The 19,533-nt window shown below is 43.9% G+C and overlaps 1 protein-coding gene across 1 annotated transcript; it reads left to right on the top strand.

Moving 5' to 3' along the window:
- Positions 1-239: 239 nt before the first annotated feature.
- BEST3 (bestrophin 3) lies at positions 240-18,136 on the top strand (the record flags this gene model as incomplete). The annotated part of the gene is made up of 9 exons (XM_082014432.1): positions 240-391; positions 2,083-2,177; positions 2,736-2,969; positions 8,272-8,426; positions 9,126-9,203; positions 9,607-9,759; positions 13,560-13,640; positions 14,967-15,118; positions 17,239-18,136. 9 exons carry the CDS (start codon positions 240-242, stop codon positions 18,134-18,136), a joined length of 1,998 nt encoding a protein of 665 aa, XP_081870558.1.
- Positions 18,137-19,533: the final 1,397 nt, after the last annotated feature.

Below are 19,533 nucleotides of genomic sequence, written 5' to 3'. Positions count from 1 at the left end.
TGCATCTGTGTCTCAACGGGGCTTGTAACTGCAAGATTTTTCGATTTCTCTCCCTATATATATATATAAACACACACAGCATGTATTTATGTATAAATACACTATTATATGTGTATATGTGCATGTATATGTGTATGTATCTGTCTATACAGGGTGCATTCAGGATAGGATACGCTGTCTAAAATGTTGTTGGTTTCCTGCTTCTGTTCTACTGTTTCTAGGCACAGCCTGTCAAGACGATGACAGTCACTTATTCCAGCAAAGTAGCAAATGCCACTTTCTTTGGATTTCACAGATTACTCCTGAAGTGGAAAGGCAGCATCTACAAATTGCTGTACAGAGAATTTATTGTATTTGCTACTCTTTACACAGCGATAAGTGTATTATACAGGTACACTCTTTCCTATTCACATCTCATTAAATGTTATACTGAAGTTCTGCACTTCGTAGCGTTAGACTGATGAAGGATGGTTGGGGGAGGAGGTTGCTGTATAATTATTGTCTTTCCCTTGGACCTTCTCTAATCTTTTCCTTTCCACATTTACTTTAATGTTCCAGACAAAGCATATAGGATATATATAAAATACTGTCTATCATATTCAGCTGATTCTACTTTCAGCCCAGAGTTGAGCAACCGTCCTACTGAAGTTAGGCTAAACAAATACCCATAGCTAGCCCATGTTATATAGCTTTTGTCATTCTGATGTCAAGTTGGCGGCGGCGAGCGTGCTTCTCTGCTTTAAATGACAAGTATAGACCTTTCGTTCTACTTGCAGAACTGTGTCTTCAGTTGCTCAGTTGTAATTTCTCCAACAACCCTGAAAGGTAATAATTTGAGGGCCAGGTTAGTCAGGAAAAGCAGTTTTGCTTAAAGCTAGGATGGCATGGCAAACTTTATTTTTAAGTTTGCAGAGAGCCACGCAAAACTGCGTGGAAACCAGACGTGGGTATTAGTGCCGTGTCACTCAGCTGCTGGGAGGGTCACATTAAAGAGAAGGTTGCTTCTTCCTCCAAGCTTGTGAATTAAACACCCATATGAGAGATGCAGTGCATCAATTAGTACCGTGAAACTTTTAATTGGTGAAGTACACAGAAGTATCAAAATCATGATTCAGCTCTTACCTTGATCTGTAATTAGACCTCAGTGTTTGCTTTTTATGTGAAGCAAGGAGAGAATGGGCTTCAGTTTGTCTGTGATTAATCACTAATTTTCCAAATTGGTCAGTAATCTATACCTGTAAATTCAGAAAGAAAATTACAGCATTAATGTGTAAAGAAATACCAGAGTCGCACATTTATTGAAATTAATCTAGTTTTACTGAAATATTAGGCAACTGAAGACCGTGGTAAATACACCACGAAAAGCTTTCTATGTGCGCTGCAGGTTTTATTGCACGATTGTAAGCAAAACCCACCAAATATTTGTCATGTGTTCCTTTTATATGAAATCAAAGAATAACTAATACCCATCTATACAAATAAAACAACTGTTTATATTTAAACTTGTTGTATTTCATCAGATATCTTTCTCCATGGACAGAAGCTGCCGTACTCCACTCATTTTCTGTCATCTGGTGAATATTTCCCTCTGCAAAATAAATACAGTTCTGTTTTTAATCAAAAATTTCGTAGGACTAAGAGTAAAACAACTGCTGCGACAACGTAGCATTTTCAAATGAGAACAATTAGAGATTGGTAACCTTTTGCAGCTCAAGCCGACCTGAGCATTTTTAGAGTAGCCCTCAAAAGGAGAGCAAGGTCTACCTGCGGGCTTATGGCTTACTATCGTCATCGGTCTGTATGAGACAGCAAGCTCGTTCTCCAGGTGTATTGATCCTAATTAGTAGTGCCAGTCAAATTAGTCATGAGAAAACTGCAAAGACCGGGGAATAATATTGTCTTTGCCTCCAGCTTCTTTATTACATGCCAAAAGCGTTCAGCACTTTACCTCTAAGAATTCGCTTAAAGACATTAGCCAGGGTTGCTCCCGATTGCACACACCTGGCTATTTATACATATTTGCACTTTGTAGTTAGTGCCAGAATATTATGAAAGGACAGATACATTTTATTTTTGCTGCAGGTTTTTTCTTACAGGTAGCCAGAAACGGTTCTTTGAAAAATTATCAATTTACTGTGACAAATATGCTGAACAAATCCCGGTAACTTTTGTGCTTGGTAAGTACCAGTTACATGTGAAGTTCTTCTCCAATGCTGTCTCTGTTCAGGCATTTTGTGAATGTCCATGCGCGGAGGCATTTCAGAGCTGAGGGGCGTACGGGAGGTTAGAGGCTCACAGAGGAGTCATCAGCTTCCAACAGGTCTCCTGAAATTTGAGTCGCTTTTGTGATGTCAACATTTATGCTCATGTTCTTAATGCACCAACAATGAAGTCACGTTTCCATATGTGTATATATATAGTGCCCACTATAACCAATGTATTGTGCCTGATCTTTCAAAGCACTACATCTGCTCAGTGTTTACTACAGAAGAGGAAATTTGGAAGTTCGTGAGTGTGAGATACTCACCTGGAACAGGCCATTAAGTTGCAGTGTCTATTCAATAACAAGCCTTGATTGCATCCTGCTTTTTTTGGCGTGACTTACTGCATTTATTCTGGGAAATGTAGCAGCTTAGTGATACAAATACCACTTTACAAACTATATCAAAGTAACCTAAACAGATATCCTGATAGGCACTGGACTTTTTTTTTTCTTTTCTCCTTCTAACCCCCAGGTTTCTACGTTACTTTGGTGGTGAATCGCTGGTGGAACCAGTTTGTGAACTTGCCGTGGCCAGATCGACTGATGTTCCTCATCTCTAGCTGTGTCCAGGGCAGAGATGAATACGGGCGCTTGCTGAGGAGGACTCTCATGCGTTACGTGAATTTAACATCTCTGCTGATCTTTCGCTCCGTGAGCACAGCCGTGTACAAAAGGTTTCCCACCATGGACCACGTGGTAGGAGCAGGTACTGCGCCCCAAAACGTCTTTCCTTTCCCCCAGAGGCGGGGGCACAGGGACGGAAGAAGCCAGACTCATTTTTTTCTTTCCCCTTGGGCCCCATGTGTCCCTCAAACTAACCCATGTCAAAGCTACCACGTTTTTGTCAGTGGCTTAAAGGTCGTGCCCTTAATGCTCTCAAAGGCTTCATCTAGCGATACTGTAGAAATCGGAGGAGTTTGAGGTTCCGTGGGGCTCTGCTCTCAGACAGCACGGAGGCAACAGGCCTGCTCCCAACACACAGGCACATGGAGTGGGTACCACATTCTCCACAGCGTGAAGCATAGCGTGGTTGCGCTGTCATATGATGCGGTGGGTGACTTGTTACGTGGCATTGCCTCAGCGTCTGGGATGTAACTTTGTCTCGTGTATCAGAGACTGATCTCTGCAGGCACTTCACAAGTACAGCTTTATCTCAATTTTAAGTAGATTGCATTTTAATTAGATTGCACATTGTAAAGGTTGTGATATAGTTAAAAAAAACCCAACTCCAAGGGATTTTTCTTTAAATTTACAACCTTACCTTAAGCTTAGTTTTTCAAGGATAAACGTACTAAGTATTAAGTGTGTCTTTACTTTCTGTTTGTTTTAATAACACAGCGAGTATGATGATGGGGAAGAGTTCAATCGTGTAAGACTTCGCTTGTCTGCGAAGGACTGACCTGAGTCTTTAAAGGCAAGGTGTGATGCCGTGCCTTCGGACTGGCGTGGTCAGTGCCAGGGGTAGGACACCAGCGCAGAGATGTGGGCATCTGTTTCAAATAGGAGAAGTCATACATTTTTTACCGAATGTCTTGCATATCTTAAAATTATTCCTTTGGCAGAGATTAGTAAGTGAAGTTTTAAGAAGTTAAAATATGCAGCGTGTATATACATATACACATTTCAAATATGTGTGAGAAGCTTTGGATATTAAAAAAAAAACAGGCAAAATACAGAATGCACTGATATTACAGACAAAAAATCATTTATGTTGGATTCAGTTGGATTTCAAAGTTCTCTTCCTTGTGCTGTTCAACAAAACTGTTTACCTGAGCCTGTGAGAGGTCAAGGAAGCTTTTGTCACTCTCCCAGCAATCTGCTTCTAGTACGTGCTGGAAAATTACAACATTTCCAGCAAGCTAATCCAGCTCTGCCTCCCTATTGCTAAAGACAATCTGTTCCGAAAGAGACAAAATGTTGCAGTGTTGCACAAAAATTGTAGACTGGAAAACAATTTTTTTTTTTTCTACAGTGGAAAATATTCTACTATAAACTGTATAACTAAGTATTGACAGTGTAGTCAGCTCTGTGGATTTCAGTACTTGTTCTGTAGGTTTTAATGCATATTGTGCCACAGAATTTTTGTTGATGCAGTACTGAGAACTTGAGGGTATATTTTGTTCCTATTAACATCCAGTGATTAAGACAGTACTCTGCAGTTATCCCCTCCCTAGGTCCCTACGGCATTACATATAAGACTGCATGGGAGCGTAACATTTAATATGAATGTGAGCGGCAGAATCTGATATTTACAGCGCGGTCATCGTTGAAATAACTTGTGCCAATTTTGCATTTCACTATCAAACCGAGCACATCCACAGCGTAACTATTGCTATACATTTCCCTTTTCAGCAAATGAACTGCTTAAATTCATAGATTTTACATCTGAGAACAGCATTAAGATAATCTAGTCTGACTCATCCGTAACACAAGGCATAAAATCTTACTCACAACATCCTTTATCATGTTGCAATTTCTGACTGAGCTATAATACCTTCTAGGAATATAACCAGACCTAATTTAAAATTCAGCTGAGGAGAATGGAAACTATACCACATCCTATGTGAACTGACATTCGCAATGGAGAACTCGCTGTTGAAAAGTGAAATTTTATTCTCAGCCTGAAATTGCACAGAGTCATCTCCTAGTCACTGGATTTTGTAATGGGTTTGGGTTTTCCTTTTCTAGTTAGATGAAAACACCATTTTCTCTCAAATAGCAGAGTGCATAAAGGTTTGAATAAACTTAGGAGTTTCACATTCTTTAGTGTCTCCCTCCAAGGTATGGTCTGCGGTGCTGAATCTTCCTCCTAATTCTTTTCTAAACTCTTCTTCATTTTTTAGCATTCTTTATGGAGAATGTAGGCACCAGATGCATGTAGATTCATGACACCATGATGCTGAGTACGGCGGCATGTATGCCATAAGCGTCAAATGCCTAGCAGCAGTCCTGAGTGTACCAATCCTGTTGGCTGGAAGATGCAAGAGGGAAGTTGGATGCTCAAGAACTTGAGTCTTAAAAAACAGGAGTAATGGGTCAGCAGCTGGGCAGAGAGCAGCCCAAAACAGCTGATAGGAAATGCTGAAGAGAAACATGAGGTTGAGCCCAGCGACGTACCTATGGACGGCTAAAGTTCACCGTCCCAAACCCTCAGCTGGAATAAAGTACCTAAATTAGTTCTTTCCCACATAACACAGAAGCAGAAAGTGAAACTTTTATCTACTTGACTATAGCGAGCGCACTCAGATGTGGGAGATGGCTGCAGTTCAGTTTCTTCTTGTCTAACCACTAGCCTTCAAAGTATTTGGCGTGGGTGCCCTGAACCAGTCTTGTCTCAAACAATTCAGTTTTGATGGGAGAACTGAATACTCTTCGAATCACTTGAAGGAGAGCACGAGTGACTTTTTCCAGCCAGGCTTGTGTTCTCATCAATAATTTTCCCATGAGATCACTTTGGCTGACACTGTTCACATTAGTGTCCTTTGATTCTTTATTGATTGCCTCCCATGTCAAGCTTCTCATGCTTTCACAAGGATTCACTGCCCTGTCATTCCTTGGATAATCCTTTTCAAGATCTTGGCACAGTATTTGCCAAATAGTTCCAGTTTTCTGGAGCTGCTCCAGTCTGCTAGTGCTTGTCAAAACCAGCGTTCTTGTTCCTCAGTGAATTCTATGAATACTCTTGAATAAAAATGGTATGAGCATATTTAGAAACCATGTAATTTTAATAACTGAGGTTTGATATCCTCCCTGTATTTGACGGAATGCAAAGTGTTTCTTTACTGCTGCAATAACAGCAAGTGGTTCTGAACTGCATGTTGTTTGTATTGCCATAACCTTCACCAGCAGTAAGAGCAATCCAGAATTGTTTAATATTGTCTGCGGTAAGAATACTAGCCATTATTAATATTCATCAAAGAAAATATTTAATTAATATAAACATGAACAGCTTGACTTTAAAAATAATGACAACTGGAATGTTATTGTTAAAAGAACAAGGCTTTGTTGAGCTTTTCTGAACAAAAAGGTGCCCAGTTTCAGTGGAGAACTGAAATGATCCTTGGAGCTTCATGACCCCCTCAGGCTGTGTCCTTCCCGGACAGATAATGACTTCCCGGAGCCTCTCAAGGGACTTGCATCCAGTTTTTACTCCAGTCTGTCAATTTTCTGATATTCTGGCTGTCTATTTCAGCCTGATAGAAACATCTTTTCCCATCCTACAATGAGCAGGCTGTCCAGCCAAAAATCAAAGGCAGCCTGAAAGGCTGACTTTCGGGAGTCAGGAGTCATGACTAGCAGGTCAATTTGTCTGGTTCTGTGATTATTTCATGAGAGCTGGCTGCAAACTTCCCAGGGACCTTTTAAAAGCTACATCTTATTCTGTCCTCAAATTCCAGGATACTGCAGGAGTACTGTGTCTTGCTGCTGAACTTTCCCTCTTCCACAGAATTTTCTGTCCTCTCCTTGCATTCTTTCTCGGTAGTTGTAGTATTTCCTACCTCCTGTGTTGACTTGCTGCAACTGTACAACAGTGGCATTTTCCTCAATAACAGAATATTTTACAAGGTCACCTTGTTTAACAAATCTCCTCTTACCCGATTCACATTTTTATACAAAACACAACTATGCTTGTGGTTGGGGTTTTTTTCTGCTTCATGTATCATTAGCAATGTCAGTAACAACAGGCCAATTCTTGGTTTCTAGTTGGAGACTAGAAAAAAAATCCCATCTATTCTTAATTCCCTTATTGAATTTTCAGCACTCAAACTTGTAATACAAACAAACAAACTCAAACAGCACTCAAACTAAGTGGCTGAGCCACTTCTTTTGGGGCTGCGATGTTACTGACTTTGTCCCGTTTTGGAGCTAATGTCCACACAACAAAAGAAGCCTTATACCCACCCTGGTAGGTGACACACACACCTGAGCATATGCTGAGATCCCCCAAACCTGAAGATTGCTCCAATCCCAGAAAATCCAAGATTGGGCTAAGGAAAATGTGAAGCCCCCCTCATGAATTTTCTGAGGTGGTTTTTCTCGCAGGCTGGATGGAAGGAGGACAGCAGAGCAGAGCTTTCTCACCCGCAAAGCCCAAAGGGGTGGAGGTGGTTCTCCAAAACCCAGCTGCCCGTGGCAGTCCCAGGCAGCGAGCTGCTCTGGCGCAGGTTTTGTCCCACGCAGCGCTGGCTCCCTTGCAGCCCGACCTTGGACTTGCTCGCAGCAGGGGAAAGCCGGGCTCCACAAGGCCAGGAGGACTCTGCGGGAAACTTAACACCTTCCCAGCAGCCCGGCGAGGCAAATTGCCAGGCAGAGAGCAGCTCCAGCCTGCGGCCCCGCAGCGCGTTCATCCGGCCCCGTGTCCCGCTGGCAGCGGGAGTTCTGCGCGCGATTCCTTTGCCATCTCTTTGCGCGCCTTCGTAACCCCAAAGAAGACATGGGACACAACCTGGCAGGGAAATGTCTCGCCGGCAGAAGGCAGGCTCTCTGTTGGGCTCTGTGTCATGCGTGCGCTTGTATCCTTTGCAGATTTAGCAACCAGTTATCAGAATCGTAAGGTCGCGTAACTGCCCTTGTAGCGTACGCTGAGATGCTGCTAAAAGCCATCATTGCTGAAAAGTGATAGTTTCTTGACTGAGATACCCAGTTCCTTATTTTTCTGAAAGTAGAATATGAAACCAGAGAGTAATCTGTACAATTCTTAGTGTTATATTTATCTACAATATGTCAGCGGTCAGACATGAGAACACAGTGACAGCAAATTATTGTTTATATTGGTCAAGAGGGATTTTGCGTAGGCAGCTCTTGCAACACGAAGTTGTTTCAAGCAAGATCTATCCTGGCAAAAAAAACGCAAATATAAAAAGCAGGAGGCTACTAAAATTATAAATAGTGTTTTGCATAGTTCTATGCAAATATCGCATAAAGAGATTCAAACATATTAAAAATTTATAATATCAGTAGCACTAAAAGCACAAAATAAATCAAGGTTTTATTGGGGGGGTAAACAGGTTTTATGACAAGATACGAAAGAAAAATTTTTGATGACCTTAAATCTCCCCACCTGAAATACTGGGTTCCATTTGTCTGGTTTGGAAATTTGGCAACGAAGGCACGAAAAGAAGGAAGAATTCGAGACAGTGTAGATCTGCAGACACTGATGAACGTAAGTAGAAAAAGTAAATCTACAGAAAACTAATCTGAAATTGTATGTGGTAGCTTTTCACTTAAGAAATTTGATTCAGTGTGCACAGCTCTCCAGTGTCATCTAAATGATCTTACTTAGGATTTATACCACTTTTCTCTGTGTATCGATGTACACTCAAGCACACACAGCACCAGGTTGCTGGGATTGTATCTATATGACAAAGAAGGTATTAACTGAAGCAACAAATAGATGAGTAAAAAATTATCGTAACATCACTGTAAATTCATACTTGTTCCATTGCTGCAGGGGAAAAAAAAAAGAGAATAATTTGACATTTTGAAGATTTTAATATCAGTTTCAGGGAAGACAAACTCTCTGAATATTTCATTAAGTGATCACACATCCTTTTTGTGATATTCTTTTTCATGTATCACTAGACTGTGGATAAGATAGAAACAAAAGATAATTTGTGAAGAAATACGTAACGTACTAATCATTCCAACTCCATAAACTAAGTGAATATTCAAATGTGACAATGGGGTGCTGGATATAGTTGTGGTATCAATTTATATATACTTCACTTCCATATCTCCCTGCCCTTTTATATGTGCAAAAATAAACTGAAACAAAATATTTATAATTTAGAATTGAACCCCATGCAATTTTAGTTTGTCGGGGGTTTTTTTTGGTTTTTTTTGTTTTTTTTTTTCCTTTTAGGAGATGAATAAGTACCGGTCTTGGTGTAGTCTTTTGTTTGGTTATGACTGGGTTGGAATTCCACTGGTCTACACCCAGGTACTGAGCTGTTATCCTTTACAAAGTTCAAAATACAATTTCCATAAAAGGGGACCTTGGTGCAAAACGTCTGTAGACTTGACCAGCGTCTCCAAGCTGTTGAGCACTCATTGACTCCCATGGGGTTGTGGATGCCTGGCTAACTACTTACGTCATATTTAACACAGAGATGTTTTGAAGGCCTTGCATAATTTGGGAGAGGGGAGGGAAGCACTGAAATGCTTTTATGTTTCCTGGGTCTTCTTCCTGGCCATAATTATTGCAGTGGCCTCTGTATTTGTAATACATCCCTACAGATTTGTAGATTATATGGCAAAAAGCAAGCAGAGGCCTTTGGGTAGGCGTTGCCTTATGCATAAGATTGTATTATGGCATGATTTCAATTACGTTTTCTTCTTTGCAGGTTGTTACTCTTGCAGTCTATACTTTTTTCTTTGCCTGCCTGATAGGGCGCCAATTTTTGGATACTGATCAAGGGTATCAGGGACATGACTTAGACCTTTACATTCCAGTCTTCACACTGTTACAGTTCTTCTTCTACGCAGGATGGCTGAAGGTAAACTAGCTTTCTGGAAAGGTCGTGGGGGAACCCTCCATGGGGGGGCTGGTGAAGGTGTCAGAGCTGAAGTCCAGGTGTCAGATTTGTGGCCACAAAATCACCAGGATTAATGGAGTTACACCAAAGCTGAATTCAGCCCGAAGTGTCCTGTGATCATCAAGAAACATCATACAATACATTTTTAATTCCATCTGACAGATCTTACAGTCAGAAACAGTCAGGAAGCTGAAAGAGCCTATTTTAGTAGGACCAGTGCAGCCACAACTCCCCGAGGAAGTATTACTCCAGCAAAATCTAGTCCCAGGACATGCACTATAAAATGACAGGTGAAAGATAGAAAAAAAACAAACATCTTTCTCACATTCTGCTGTGCGATGGGGAAATCCTGCCGCACACCTGGCATGGGCTGAAAGGGACTGAATCATACTTTCTACTTGTGACCAAAGCCAGCCTTTAGTATCTGCTGTTAACCAGACACAGGCAGTTCCAGAGGGCTATCAAACAGTGACAGCTAAGATTGGCTACAACCCTACCACATAAAAACATTCATTAAAAAGAAGAGTTACAGAAGGAATTAGATGCTACCCATCAGCCCGTTGATGCCTGCTCAGTTAACATATCACGATCAACCTGGTAGTTGAGTAATTAAGCCGTGATTCTCTCCTCTGCAGTGACTATCGAGGTAGACTAACTGGAAAAAAAGTTTCAAATAAAAAGCAAATTGGTACATTAGGGTTTATGTGCATTAAGATTTCCTTTGGGGATTATTAATCATGGCTGGAAACTTAGAGCTAACTTTTCTGTTAGGATATAAATTACACAAAATTGGCCTGTTTTAGAGGCCCCTTCCCACAGCCAACTCCGAACAGCGGAGAAGGCAGCACACCGAGCTGGTGGATCGCAGGGGATGGTAAAGGGCCTGCAGGGCAAGCTCCTCTAGTCCTGCGTCCTAGGAAAATGGGGTGGGAAGGGGAGAAAGGGGTTTGCAGCGAAGGGGCCAGCCCGGAGAGGAGCGGGAGAGAGAGGAGGGGAGGCTGGCAGGGCGCGGGGAGCGCGTGGCTCCTGCAGAAACCCGCTCAAGGAAGGAACGTGGTACGTGGGGTCAGCTCTTCTGTTGCTAAATCACCTCTTTGGTTTCAATTCGGTTATGCCACCAGCTTAATGACGTTTTATGTTTCATAGCTTGTGAGATAGATACCCTCAAGCCTTAAAGCCCGATCTTTTTAAAGAAATATCTTTTTTCTTTTTTAAAGGTAAGTTGTCAAAAACGCATTTACGTCCTTGGACCCCTGCCTTTTAACTCAGGGAGTACAGTGAATATTAGTCGAACCCCCGCAGCTGAGATCTCTTTTGCCGCTACTTTTTTGTTCGTTTTGGAGGTGTTGGCTCCCTCAGCCTCCATGTGCTTCTGGCCCCCGGCAGTGTTTGTATTCATTAGCCACGTCAGTGGATGCACGTGGCGGCAACATAAGGGGTTTTTCTTTAAAGTTGCACATGCTTACACCATGGTTTATGCGAGGCTTTATCTCTAGGCAATGTCTTCCAGGGTTTTACTAGAGGGTTACAAAACTCTTGACCTCCCTGCCGATGCTCCCAAAGCGGAGAATGTTTTCCCCTTCATCAGCACCCAAGGCTGTCAGCAGTAGCTCTTCCAGTCAGGCTCAGGGCTTCCAGCCGACTCCTGGCTACGGCAGGTACGAGATGCCATTGTAACTGAAAAATCTTCTGCATAAGGAAATAAAAGGGAGGAGAAGCAGTTTTAAAAGGCAAATTTAATATTGACGGTGCTCCCTGAGACCGGAGGTTTGTCCGAACCTGCAGTGCCCCTGAGTCAGGATATTTCTGTCTTGAAGGTTACAGCCGGTTTCCTGCTGAGTGCGTTGGGCTTTGGCTGCCAGGCTGCAGAAAGGCCCCTGACTTCCAGTAACTTGTCAATTCCTCAGGAACGATGGCGAAACTGAGCTCATTCCTTGGCCTCGGGCCTGGTTTGTTATACTTACAATACATGGGCAAAGTTTCCTGTCACATGAGACACCTCTAAATCCCCATTTTCATTATGGGGATAGACAGACAGTCCAAACACAGGGCTTAGTTGTCCAGCATTACGTTCCTCTATGGAGAATTAAGTCGTGTCTCGTGCCAGGACCAGGTCAGCCAAGCAAAAGGCCACTGCTGCTGTTCCCTCTGTCCCAGCCCTCCTCCCTTTTTTTAGCTCATGTGACAGGTTTTGCAGTAGATTTTTGGGCGGTGATCCCCCGGTTTACGCCGAGCTGACCCAGTGTCTTCCCTGGAGAGCTGCAACGCAGTCTGCGTCCTGGCTCATTCCTGCTGCAGCACCTCCTTAGCTATACCCAAAATTTAATGCCACGGGCCAGGCCAAGGAGTGTGAGCACAGTTGTCCCCGGTCTCCTTTTCGTTCCTCCTGCCTTACGGGTGTTTTTGTCGTGTTAGTCTGCTCAACAGTTCATTTGTTGTCTTCCACTACTGGCCCGGGAAGCGCTGGCCAAGGAGAGTCAGCAAGTGCTTACCCGCTGGTACAGCCTAGAGGCACATAGGAGTAAGTAGCCAGGGAGTGACCGCCTTACTGTTATAAGTTATTTAGATCATAGCCACCCAGAGCAAGGTGCATGAGCAGGGCTGTTTAATCATAGTAGCTTCACCCATATCCACGTTAAACTGAAGACCTGGCCACTGCTCCTGAGCATGACCCTCATGACCACCAGGAAGGCTTGGAAGGGTCAGCAAGAACATGATCAGGTTCAAAACTGGGGCTTAAAAGGACAAACAGAGGGAGAAAAGCATGAAGGGTTGAGGATATTTAACCTCAGTGTAGCAAGGAGCTGCGAAATAGAGAAGCAGCCTGAATTTCCTAAAACTTTTTCTTTTTTTTCCTATTTCATCTTTTTTTTTCTCCCCCAGCAGCTATGAGTTTTCTCCCCTCAATGTACTTTGGTGATCATGGGGATGGGGGGGCAGCCTCTGGTTGTTTTTCCATTTATTTATTCCTTTGAGGGGGCAGGACCAGATAAGGCTCTGGGCAGCTGGAGAGGTTTCCCTTCCCAGCCCTAACAGACTAAGGTGCCACACCACAAAGGTGCCTGAGCTCACTGTTTGGTTGTCTTCTCCACAGGACGAGCTTCTCCCCTGCCGTTCTAATCACTTCATGTACAGAAACCCAAAACAGCAGGCTGAACTGAAGAACAAACTCAGATCCTGTCTCTTGGCTTTGGCTAGCATGATGCGGGGCGTCCACTTGAGTCAAGGCTTTTGGTGGGCTGGTTTTTCCTGAAAAGCTTCAGAGGGATGCCATCAGCATCACTCCCAATAAAGAAACAAGGGCTGAGGCTGAGCTAGAGAGATGAGCTGTACTCCCTCCGGCAGACTGCGGCTGCAGGGCTCGGCAATACTGACCCAATGGGCTGGCGGAGTATCGTAGACCATAATGCAATAACAGAGCGTCTAGCTGCTAAACCATTCATTTAAATCAGCCCAAGACAACACTAAGGAAAGGTAATGACTATCTTATGTGACAATTACCATGGCCCAGACATGTCTCGATTCCCAGCAGGCCAGCGCCGACAGTCATGACTGACAGCACCACCAAGGCACCGAGATATGAATCTATAGGGAAAGCGAGCGGTTCCTTCGCTAGGCTGGCAAAACCATCCCGCGGGAGCTCATGCCATGATTGCAAGTGACAGGCAGGGAGAGAGAGAAAAATCAGATCCTATTTTCTCTACGGCAGCGGTCCTGACGTGGCATGCCAACCTCTATTCCCTGTCTCATTTTCCTTTCAGGTCGCTGAACAACTTATTAATCCCTTTGGAGAAGATGATGATGATTTTGAAACTAACTGGTGCATCGATAGAAATTTACAGGTTGCTGTTGTTATTTCTCCTTCCAGCTTTACTGTACCATAGGTTATCATTACATTTAACCCTATTTCTTATATTGAGGTACAAATTAAGGGCAACAAGGGTCATCAAAACAAATTCTTTCCCTGAAGGTGTAGCTACAACTATGATCCCCAGATTTTATTTTTATGAGTTAATGCATCCTGATTTAGGTATTTGGCATTTCTTGATGCCTGACTAAACATGCAAACAACTGACCTCAAACCATAAACTCACTTTATGCCTGGAAAAACACGTAATGTGGGTCAATCCTGCAAAATCCAAAAGCCATCTATTTGCTGATGTTTTGCTGATCTAAATGTCTAGAGATTAAAATATTGTGTATGAATCTTTCTTTTAAAGAAAAAAAATTGCAGTAAATATATCAAAAAGACCAAGACTAGTAAACAGGGCCCATACCATGACACAGGTTGTGATGCTGATGCCCACAGCAGCATCTGTGGTCAGCGCAGAAGCCCGTGTCCTCAGAGGCAGGAGCTATGAGATGGCTAGGGTACAGATTTATTGCAGTTACCCCCAGTTCCCAAACAGCCCCCATCTGTCATGCCATGGAGAAGCCCAAAGACATGAGGAGGTCTTAGGGCACCTGCTGCTCCCCTTGCAGATAGAGCCAAGCATAGGGCTGAGCTGCTGCTGGACCCCATGTCTGCTGGGGATCACAGAGGTTTCAAAGAAGACCCCAGGTGTTAGAGGGAGCAAGGGCAGGGCAAGAAAACCAGCATATTAAGCAAAGCAAGCAATGCAGCTATGCGCAGGAGTGGGAAGGGTCTTCACGCTGCCAGAGATGCTCTCTGGTTTAACACCACTTCAGGGTACTCATGCTACGGTGCCGCAGAACCCTTTGTATACAATTTATTGGAAGGCCCCAGAATGGGATGGTCACATACTGGGTTCGGCATGTGTTAAAATGTGGATGAAGCCTATCAGAAACCTTCTCGACCTGTGGACATTTTAAGGAGCACAATTAACGCTCTACACAGTCTTCCTCTAGCTCGTGGAGCACATGTCCATTTAACTACAGCATATGTGAGGAAAGGGCTTCAATCTGAAGCAAATATCTTGGCAGCATAGAAGACACAAGTTACAATAAAATTTATGCTTTCTTGAGTATAGGAGGGTGTAGAGGGTATATTTTATAATACTGAGTCTCTTCCCAGTGCCCAGGCCAGCATACACAGCTTACTTTAAAGGGTTTCTGAAAGGCACGTTGACCCAGGGAGTACAAAGCAGATTATTTCGTACACTGTACTGCATTGAAAGTGACATGTTTTATACCAAAAAAACCCTAAGGTCTCGCTTCTGGCGGTGGACGAGATGCACATGAATTTACCAAGGATGGAGAAAGATATTTACTGGAATGATTCCTCCGCTCGGCCGCCCTACACAAAAGCAGCTGCCGATTACTGTATTCCTTCGTTCCTTGGATCGACTATTGAAATGGGGTGAGTGGCACTAAGGGTCCTTAATGCCATCAGGAAGATCACCGCCTCTCCAGCCCACGTTGATTGACAGAGAGCCAGCACAGGGCCGCGGGCTGTGCCGATACTGTGAGCGGGGAAGATGGAGATGGGAAATGATGTTAGGAGGGAGCAGACAGGCTGGTGTTGGTGGGGTGATGGTTCCAGTGGTCCATGCGCTCACGCGAATTGTGCATCCCTTGCTTGAATTGTGTAATTAATAAAAAGAGCATGTTTCCAGGGAGGGTTTGTTGATAGTCTCTGAGCGCAGGATGGCACCTGAAGACAGCGATTGACTTTTCTTAATAATTTTTTATTTACTACGGCTTCTTCATACACCCCCCAGTTAACAAAATAGCTATTCCTTTGCTGGTTTTGTTAGCAGATGATAGCTAAAATCAGTCCAGATCTCTGTGAAGAAAAACAAGAAACGTATGATGTTTCATTGACTAATAATCTAGGCATAGAAGTTGGAGCGATCGGATTTTGTGAGGGGATAAAGGAGTTTTTTGCAGAGATCAACACAAGAACCACCCTTATAAAGGAACATTGAGAGGATATAGGATTGTCCCGTGTTGTCAGGATCTATATGAGAAATCAGTGACAGGCCAGTCAGCTTAGAAGCTGTTGAGTTTAAACACTCGTGACATGCTGTAATATAGAACAGGTCAGTAAGTGTAAATACCACTGTGTCTGAACAAATACCAGGGCAAGTAGACATTTTTATCTGAAAATCTTTTTTAAAAATTTATAGTAGCCTTTTTTTAACTTTAAAACTTATCTCAAGACGTTTTCAATTTTTCCAAAATTTTCTAGCCTTTATCAAAATAAAATGTGCTTAATTTTTTGCTTCAATTGGCTTGGAAATTGGTGTTTTCTCATTTTTATTCCACTTATTTTTAAAATTTTTTGCATGAATTCTACTACAAAGAACAATGGTTTATGAGTTCCTTTTATCATATACAGCATTTGCAGAATTTATATCCTTCTGTAAAAAGTATAAAATGTCAAAACAAAAAAGTAAAGAAGAAAGTAAAAAAGTAAAGAAGAAAGTAAAAAAGTAAAGAAGAAAAACTCATGGAATATAATTTGTTTTACTGCAATTGCTAGGGGGGAAAAGTGGCAAAGAAGAAACATTATTAAGTCCACAAACAATTTTTTAATAAGATGCACCTCACACAAAAAATGAAGGGGGGGAAGTGAATGAAAAATAGCTCCATGTTAGCCCCTGTGAAATGCAAACAGCTCTGATGTGTTTTTTATTGTTTATTTTCTCCTCTGAACTGCTTATCTGTTAATCTCTCAAAAAAAGTTCGGGTAGTAACATAAAACTCGAGCCCAAATCCAGAGTCTTCTCAAGCCAACTTCCTCAGAAATCCCTCTGTTCCTCCAGGTTAGCATTGCCTCCCTGTGCTCCTTGTCTTAAATTTGGCCTAAGCCCCTTCGCCATCCTTGCCCTTAGGGCAGGTAACTGGGCCGGTTTGACTCTTACCGAGTCAGTAACGCGTGCTGAATTGCCTGGCAGACAAGGCAATAGTCCTTCTCATGAGCCACTGAGGCTGGACAGGAGAAGGGTGCCAGGTACAGGTGGGACTTTCAGAAACACTGCCGTGCCCCAGAAGTAAGTGAGATTTGGCCACCTGAGCCATTCCAACAGTTTTTTGAAACCGTCGCACTCTGCTTCCATGAGCAGCTTTTTCACTGTTGTTATTTTTGCCTGAAGGAGTCTCCTGAAAAAATATCTACAGCACTGGGCAGGGTTTCTTTCTCCTCTTTCCCTCACCCTAAGCACAACCCTACCTACGTGGAGCTGCTGCAGAGGGCTGCAGCCCAAACATGAAACGGGGCCAGGTACCTGGATGCCCTCCCAGCCTGGTCCTCAGGAGAAGAGACACCTGGATGTGGAGAGTTTTCTGGGTGATCTGGCTGGTCCAAAGGCACAGGCACTATTTCCTGGCACTCTCACCCCTTTTTCACCCCTTCCATGCCCTTCCCTCGGGACACACTAGGGCTTTGGTTCCTGCTGAGACAGCAGGATATATGTGCATGTAGACCCCATGCTTCCCATATGTAAGTGACACCTACTACCTGGCTTTATTTGGCAGGCTGGCTGATACCGAATTCCTCTATGGGGAAGAGTGGCCCTGGGAAGAGGAGAAACATCGAAGACAACGTTCAGTGCTGAGAAGAGTCAAGAGATTTCTCAGCGTCCATGAGGGCCCTTCATCCCCGGCTCACCGGCGCTACAGTCGGCAAACAAGTGAGAATTCGGTGTTTTTCCCAGCAGATGAAAAAGGACACATCAGACGATTGCAAGAAATGCACACAAGAGGGAGACACTCCACCTCGAGCTTCAAGAAGAAACATGAAGGAGTTGACAGAAGTAACAGACTTCATAGTAGCAGAGATCTGGGACCCATAACGGAAACCTCAAGGAATGAGGCACAGTTTGGCGACAGTGATACCTCATCTGAGACAAACAAGCCAGTTCCTGAGGTCATCATCTCTGAAGCTGAGGAGAAAGCACCTGATGTGCTGGGCAAACAAGATCTGCAAACTGCAAGCATGCCAGAAGACAAGCTCCAAAGGAACCTAACTGAATCAAATGTGACTCTTCTGGACCATCCTTTTTTTCCCCCAGAAATCACTACATACCTCCCAGGCTCTGAGGTGCATCAGTCACTTCCTACTGTGATAGGGGAGCCCAAACATGAACCCCACGGTAGTAACATAGCCGGTTTCATAACAGATCATGAGAGAAACCTTCAGCGATGGAGTTTACCCAGCTTCCATAGCCATAGTACAGTGTCAAATGCTGATGCTGCACCGCCTTTAACAGATTCTGGGACAATTTCACAGCAAAGGACTTTCAGTGATGGAAAAAATGTTACTTCTGCTGCTGCTCCAGAGACATTTGAGATGCAGCACTTATGGGAAAACCTCGATAGTAAAGAAACAGCCATAGTAGAATTTTCTAATGAGAAAAGTGAAAGAAAACTTTGACCATGCTTCCCCTGGGTTTGATTGAACTCCTTGTCTTCTCTTGAAAGTGATTCTCACACAGATTTGCTGAAAGTGCAGAAAGGCAGACACAAGGCTCAGACGAGTCTTGAGCAAGGTCCAACAGAGGATTTGGGCACGGAAGTAGGAGGCATTGTGGTGACATGCTTTAAGCCACTTGGTCAGTGGCTTGAAATCTGTGATCTGTGGGGAAAACATTTATGGGAAGAACTGGGAGCATCAGGAGTTGATGCAAACCAGCAGCGCACACAGCAGTGAGCTGTGTAGGCTCACCTAGAGGAAACACTAAGGTTATCAGAAGACCAGAGGTGGTCCTGTCCACTTTGGATCCAGCCTGAACATCGCCACCTTTGGCCACTCCTTCAGATTAAGGTCCATGACATCCTTGTAAGACTCACCAAAAATTTTGGTTTCTACTCAAGTGGCTAGAATGGGGAGTGTGAGCTCAACTCCCTCCTAACCCTGGAGAGATTGAGCCCACCATCCCTCACTGCCTGGGGGAACACTTGAGCAACAGGGCTCCTCACTTGTGTGGGGCAGGAGCCTGCTCCGCTCCTGCTGAAGCTATGCCACTACGGTGTGGAAAGAAAAATGAATAAATATTTAACTTCATTAAGCAAAATGGAAGAGGCAAAACTGCAGATGAGCTGGGCATGGGAGGTCTGAGCTTTGGTGTCTGCTCCTTGGAGCATATATTTGGCATACCCAGTGGCTGTTTATTGTAAAATGCCATTCCCAGGTGGCATCCCTAGTGATGACAGGGCTGTGGCACTCTCTCAGATGGCAGAGCTGCAGGGGTTACTGAGCTTAGGGCTCCACTCTTCTGGGGATGTTCAGCTGGAAGCACACAGGCTGCAGTCATCCCAGGGAGACAACCAAATGGCCCGGGACTGCTAGCAAAAATTCCTTTCCACTTCCTTCCGTCCCCATGTTGCCCAGATGTACCACGCATGTTCTCCGTTAACCCAGACCTGTACCAGCATTAGGTAGCTGCTGCTGCTCCAGTGGTGGCCAAGGCACCTCCTGGTGGCAGCCTGGCCTTCCAGCTGGTGCACCTGCAGGCCCCAAAAGCAGCTTTGTTTTTAGATCTCACCCACATCTACATGAACATAGTCCAGAGTGTGATGCCAGCATTCCCCCATGAGTGAGTTTCCAAGTAGACGATCTCCTTAGGCAAGGGAGAGACCAGGTAGCTCAGGGGCTGGCAAGAACAGAGAGGCGGGGAGACACATAAAATTAGGGGGGCTGCAGCAGCCAGCAAGCAGTGTGGACTGTATGGACAGCAAGTCCATCCAGCACTCTCGCCCAGAAGACTGCACATCAGACAGCACCAGTGGCTCCTGGGAGTCTTCAGGACCCCCGAGGCTGGGAAGGGAGTG

This window comes from Phaethon aethereus, assembly GCF_964289735.1.
Source record: "Phaethon aethereus genome assembly, chromosome: 1".
Lineage (NCBI taxonomy): Eukaryota > Metazoa > Chordata > Aves > Phaethontiformes > Phaethontidae > Phaethon > Phaethon aethereus.
Note: the sequence above shows the minus strand (reverse complement) of the source record. Positions and strands in the feature narration are given on the sequence as shown.